The sequence below is a fragment of the Chaetodon trifascialis genome, chromosome 24, assembly GCF_039877785.1.
Source record: "Chaetodon trifascialis isolate fChaTrf1 chromosome 24, fChaTrf1.hap1, whole genome shotgun sequence".
Taxonomy (NCBI): domain Eukaryota; kingdom Metazoa; phylum Chordata; class Actinopteri; order Chaetodontiformes; family Chaetodontidae; genus Chaetodon; species Chaetodon trifascialis.
The window spans coordinates 13,158,984-13,165,541 of NC_092079.1; the positions used below are offsets into that span (position 1 = coordinate 13,158,984).

Sequence of the window (6,558 nt, forward strand, 5' to 3'; positions counted from 1 at the left end):
TCTTTCATGTTTGGGTTCACAGCACAGAGTATCTTTGGAGAGCAAACACGTGATCCTTAAATGCAGGAAAAGACCTCACTTTACTCTGAGCTGGTTGATTTTGTCACTCAGGTGCTAGAAATTGTGCCATCTGCGACTTAATTGTGGGATCAGTGGATTCTTATCACCATGCAGCTGTAGAGTCTGAGTAGTCCTATGAACCAGTTTGACCATTTAAAGTACTGTTGCATGAACTGGAGAGATGAACAACATATCTTGATTCGTAAATAAATGTGGATTTATGTTCGGGATTGTCCCAAGAAGAAATCAATGACGTCAGACGCTCCCAAACGTCTCCTCTAATCAGGGAGCAGCAGTCGCACGTGCGTCCCGCCCTGTTTCCAGTTGGAAAGTTGTGTCACTTTCGGATGTACAGCGGTGACGCAGCTTCATTTTTCAGGTAAAGTAACGTCGTTTTTCAGCGTTTTACTCTTAATGCCTCTTTGCTCCTCTTGTTCGCGCTAACCGCCGTTAGCTTGCTGCCGTAAAAACAGCAGAAATCTGTTCCAACAACTTTGAAAAGTGTCAACTGACACCGGCGTTCCGCCATGTTGGATTTGGGAGCGTCGAGCAGCAGTGACGGGTTTAAACGGTGGAATAAGAGTAGAAGTAGAGCGAGTTGATGCTCAGGAGGTGAACACGGAGTCGGTATTACGGTGTAGCACCACTCCCTGGTGACCGAAGGCAGCTTTACTTGCCTGAATCAGCCTGTGGAGGAGGCGGAGACGAGCCGCTGCTCTCCCGCCGGCTGAGCCCGTGTACGCGGCTTCGCTCGGCCGGGCAGCCGCTGGAGAACGGCCGCTGGTGTCGGTGAATGCTCCGTCATTAAGTTTCCACCGAAGTCAGAGGGAGAGGGGCTCTCACAGCCTTTTGAAGGCTCAACAGGCTCTTGTCAAAGACAGTTAACAGCATGAAAAGAGCCGCCAGAGCTCTTGACATGAAGATGCTCATCAGCCCAAATCCGTTTTTCATCAGCAGCTGCGAAACCAGAAAGACACGAGAGAGATTTATTTCCATCCACCTGTCACTGTTTCACTGAGAAATGTTGATTTCAGGACACTGCTGATCTATATCCATAGATCTATATTAAGATTCAACAGTGGGAGAGGGACAAAAGTACATTCACTCAGGTACTTGGACTTTATTTAGAGTCAGAGGAGACATTTTACTACAGAACGAGTACTTTTACTGCAGACTCCATGAAGCTGAGAATAGTTGAGTACTTTTACTTCAGTCTGAGTTTGAAAGCAGGGCTCTTACTGGGGCTGTAGTATTTGTACAATGTTGTATTGGTACTACTTCTTCAGTGAAGCTTCTTGTTCTTCAGATATGTTGAGTTGTGTGTTTGTAGAGTCACATGCTTATTGTTGTTGTTTGTTGCTCACATGAACTCATCACTTCATTTCAATTCATCCATTGCAGATGAATGATTTGTGTTTCCTCTCCAGATCAAAGTGTGTGTGAGCTGGTGTGAGTTCAGCAGCATGAATCAGTGTGAGCACAGAGAGGAGGGAGTCCGTCCCTTTAAAACCAGTCTCTGTGGACCTGGACCTGGACCTGAACCTGGACCTGAACCCAGCTGTGTGTCCTTCAGGAGTGACCGGTCAAAGGATCTCCCCATTTCCTTTAAACAGCAACATGTCTCTGACAGACAGTAAGTTGTCTCAGTGTTAAACTCGTGTTGGACAATTTGACCTGAAATGTTCATATTTCCGTCCTCATGTTGTCCACTGCTGATGTTCGTCCTCATTAAATCCAGTCTGACCAGTTGTCCTTACTGTATGATGTGCATGTTCTCCTCGAATGATGATGAATGTTCGAGCAAGATGAGTGTTAAAGGACATTTGTCCAGTCTGTCCCTAAACAGCACTGACATGTCCACATCGTCACTGAAAGCTGAGGATAATGGTGGTCTTCCTGTGTGTCTGACAGGATCTATGGCAGACAAACCTCTGCTGGACCTGGACCTGAACCCAGCTGTGTGTCCTTCAGGAGTGACCGGTCAAAGGATCTCCCCATTTCTTTTAAACAGCAACATGTCTCTGACAGACAGTAAGTTGTCTCAGTGTTAAACTTGTGTTGGACAGTTTGACCTGAAATGTTCATATTTCCGTCCTCATGTTTGTTCTCATTAAATCCAGTCTGACCAGATGTCCTTCTGAAGTTCATGTTGTCCTAGAATGATGCTGAAGGCTTGAGCTAGATGAGTATTAAAGGACATTTTTCCAGTCAGCTATGGTTCAGTATTTGATGGACAAATGAAGCGATGATCCATTCAGCTTCATGTTTTATTGAACTTTGGTGTGTTGATCCTTTTTTGTTGGTAGCTGCTAGTTTCTCCAGCAGCCTCTGAGTCTGAAGAATAAAAAGTGGTCTTCCATCCCTGGTGGTCTTCTTCTGTGTCTGACAGGTCCTATGCACGTGGACCTGAATCTCAACCTGACCCTGAACCTCGAGTCAAACTTGGACCCAGCTGTGTGTCCTTGGCGAGCGACGGGTCGATGGGTCGTTTCATTGATTTTCAAGGACATCAACTGTCTGCTGCAAAGAGGTAAACTGTGAACATTAAAATATGGCAGATTCATGTTCTAATTTGTATTTATCCAGAAAAGTTAGCTTTGGTTTGATCCAGTATTCTCTGGTTTTCTGAGTTTCACTCAGTTTATTGTGACTCGCTGCCTGTTTGTGCTGGACAGGGAGTGTCCAGTTTGTGTGAATTTATCTCAAAGGACCTTCAGCTGGTGTTTGTCTCTGTGTGGACGGACATGATGTGAGCTAATTCTTCATGACTCCTCCACAGAGTCCACCAGGAGAGCTCAGAGGTTCCCAGTGGTCAGTCTGCCCAGCAGCATCAGACTCACCTGGACTCCATATTTCTGGTCTGTACATGTACAACAGCTGCTTTCACATCTGTTCTGTCCACAATAATCTCCACGCTGCACTTTTTAGACCAGTGGACCGTCAGTCTGTCCAACGTGGATCTGATGTTTGCTTCCATGATTTCACTTTGTGTCATTCATATCATCTTCTGTTCCAGCTGCTGGAGGAGAACATTGTCTCTTTTGTGAGGAACGAGCTGAAGAAGATCAAGACGGTTCTGAGGGCAGATTACCCAGAATGCTTAGAGAGTCAGGGGGAGGATGAGTATGAGGATGCAGAGCAGAGGAGGAGCAGCAGAGAGGCATTTCTGAAGATCACGCTGCACTTCCTGAGGAGAATGAAGGAGGAGGAGCTGGCTGAGCGTCTGCAGAGCAGTAAGAGGATTTCTCTAAAGGTTTAACTGCTGGATCAGTGAACATTCACTGATGTCCAACAGATGGACCAAAATATGTATTATATTGGAATTCATCAATCACTTATTGTTTTGATTTTGTTGTGTCTTCATTCAGGAAGTCCTGTTGGTGTTGGTCAGCGTAAACTTAAATGTAACCTGAAGGAGAAGTTCCAGTGTGTGTTTGAGGGGGTCGCTAAAACAGGAAAGCGGACCCTCCTGAATCAGATCTACACAGAGCTCTTCATCACAGAGGGAGGGACTGGACAGGTCAATGGTGAACATGAGGTCAGACAGATTGAAACAGCATCCAGGAAACCACACGGACCAGAAACCACAATCAGATGTGAAGACATCTTTAAACCACCTGGACGAGATGAACCAATCAGAACAGTGATGACAAAGGGAGTGGCTGGCATTGGGAAGACGGTCTTAACACAGAAGTTCACTCTGGACTGGGCTGAAGACAAAGCCAACCAGGACATACAGTTAACATTTCCATTCACTTTCAGAGAGCTGAATGTGCTGAGAGAGAAAAGGTTCAGCTTGGTGGAACTTGTTCATCACTTCTTTCCTGAAACCAAAGAAGCAGGAATCTGCAGGTTTGAAGAGTTCAGCGTTTTGTTCATCCTTGACGGTCTGGATGAGAGTCGACTTCTTCTGGACTTCACCAACAATGAGATCCTGACTGATGTCACAAAGTCCACCTCAGTGGATGTGCTGCTGACAAACCTCATCAGGAGGAAACTGCTTCCCTCTGCTCGCCTCTGGATAACCACACGACCTGCAGCAGCCAATCAGATCCCTCCAGAGTTTGTTGACATGGTGACAGAGATCAGAGGGTTCACTGATGAACAGAAGGAGGAGTACTTCAGGAAGAGGTTCAGAGATGAGGAGCAGGCCAGAAGAATCATCTCCCACATCAAGACATCAGAAAGCCTCCACATCATGTGCCACATCCCAGTCTTCTGCTGGATCACTGCTACAGTTCTGGAGGATGTGATGAAGACCAGAGAGGAAGGACAGCTGCCCAAGACCCTGACTCAGATGTACATCCACTTCCTGGTGGTTCAGTCCAAAGTGAAGAACATCAAGTATGATGGAGGAGCTGAGTCAGATCCTCAGTGGACTCCAAGGAGCAAGGAGATGATTGAGTCTCTGGGAAAACTGGCTTTTGAGCAGCTGCAGAAAGGAAACCTGATCTTCTACCAATCAGACCTGACAGAGTGTGGCATCGATATCAGAGCAGCCTCAGTGTACTCAGGAGTGTTCACACAGATCTTCAAAGAGGAGAGAGGACTGTACCAGGACAGGGTGTTCTGCTTCGTCCATCTGAGTGTTCAGGAGTTTCTGGCTGCTCTTCATGTCCATCTGACCTTCATCAAGTCTGGAGTCAATCTGCTGTCAGAACAGCAAACAACCTACTATGAATCTGCAGAGACACACTTCTACCAGAGTGCAGTGGACAAGGCCTTACAGAGTCCAAATGGACACCTGGACTTGTTCCTCCGATTCCTCCTGGGTCTTTCCCTGCAGACCAATCAGAGACTCCTACAAGGCCTGCTGACACAGACAGGAAGTGGCTCAGAAACCAGTCCCGTAACTTTGGAGTACATCAAGAAGAAGATCGAGGAGGCTTCCTCTGTTGAGCAAACAATCAATCTGTTCCACTGTCTGAATGAACTGAGTGATCGCTGTCTGGCGGATGTCTGCCAGCAGTCTCTGAGTTCAGGAAGACTCTCCACAGATAAACTGTCTCCTGCTCAGTGGTCAGCTCTGGTCTTCATCTTACTGTCATCAGGAAAAGATCTGGACGCGTTTCACCTGAAGAAATTTTCCCTTCCAAGAAAGAACTCTTTGTCCCTATCCTCAGCCAGAGCCAGCATGAAAAGTCTGTAAGTGTGTGGAAAAATTGTGTGTTTCAGAATGCATGACGTGCTGTTATTGATTCAAATGGACAACATTTTCTCTTTTTCTGCTCATTGTTTCCTTTCCAGACAATTGTCCTATAAATTGTTCAAGCAAATCGTTGAACCTCTCAGATCGGTGGAGATGAGGAACAACAACCTGCAGGATTCAGGACCGAGGACGCCGCTGATTCCTTCATGCAATAGAACCAAGAAAAGTATTCCACGGAAAGTTTCGAAGCCTATCGTCAAGGTTCAAATGGGCCCTGCTGTGACTGACAGTTGATCAGTTTCTCCAGTTGCAGTGAAAAAACTTTTTTTCAGGATGGTTAAAATATCCATAATAATGTTCCTGTCAGTTGGATGTGTAGAGAAGATGCCAGTCCTTTGGAAGATGGAAGCTGTGATCATTTAATTGTGGAAATGCTGTTGACTTGAACCTTCAGCTGTGTGTTGATTTGATTTCCGGCTCTTGTTCCAATAAAACCTGAATTAACATTCAGTGTGTGTGTGTGTGTTTGTCGTGGATATGCTAAGTGCTTTCCAAAGCAGCCTATTTCTCACAAAATATTTTCATGGTCTGTGGGAGCTACAGAGTCTCAAGGTGAGTCCATTAAAAAATGAGCTAAAAAGCAAAAAAGTCGATTTTATTTAAGCACAGGTTTGTTTATTATAAACCTTTCTAAATGCATTTATTGATTTATGCCCTCTGGTCTGTAGGCTGGAGGATGGTGTCCATGTCTCCTCAGGGGGTCGCAGTTCACCGTAACTGAGGCAACAGAGGGTGCCTCGTGCCTCGTGACCAATCTGCCAATCTCAAATCCCACCTGTGCGCCTGACAGGTGTGTGGAAGCTGGTGAGTGATGCGCACGTGTCTTCGCTAGTTCCAAGCTGGCGCTAGCCGGTAAGCTAATTTGTGCTGTTTAAGATGAGATACGTGTCATAGAAAACAGCCGGTTTGTGAGATGCTGTGTTGTGTTTCCATTGTGCTTTGGTGCGTGTTTTTTCATCGTTGAAATGTTTTGAAAAGATTGGTAATAGCGGCCGAACGCTAGCTAATCGCTAAGCTAATCGCTAGCCGTTTGTACGTTTGTGCCGTTTGTACCGAGTACATCACATTTGCTGTTAACGCTGAGATATTTTTCATAAAACCGCGTTGTTTGTGAGATGTTGTCTCATGTTCCCAGTGTGCTTTAGTGCGTATTTTTTCATTGTCGTAATGTTTTGAAAAGATAGGTATTAGCGGGCTAACGCTGGCCGCTAAGCTAACGGCTAAGCTAAATCTTACACATACAATCAGAGGTTGGATCTACAGGTGCGTCTCAAAGAATTTGAATATCG

At 45.8% G+C, this 6,558-nt stretch overlaps 1 protein-coding gene across 1 annotated transcript; it reads left to right on the top strand.

The window, feature by feature from the left end:
• The first annotated feature begins 366 nt into the window (after window positions 1–366).
• LOC139352015 (NLR family CARD domain-containing protein 3-like) lies at window positions 367–5,829 on the top strand. The gene is made up of 8 exons (XM_070994027.1): window positions 367–439; window positions 1,488–1,693; window positions 1,972–2,091; window positions 2,450–2,590; window positions 2,840–2,918; window positions 3,077–3,293; window positions 3,429–5,205; window positions 5,308–5,829. The coding sequence occupies exons 2-8, from the start codon at window positions 1,524–1,526 to the stop codon at window positions 5,501–5,503; spliced, it is 2,700 nt and encodes an 899-aa protein (XP_070850128.1). The 5' UTR covers window positions 367–439; window positions 1,488–1,523; the 3' UTR covers window positions 5,504–5,829.
• The last annotated feature ends 729 nt before the right edge of the window (window positions 5,830–6,558 follow it).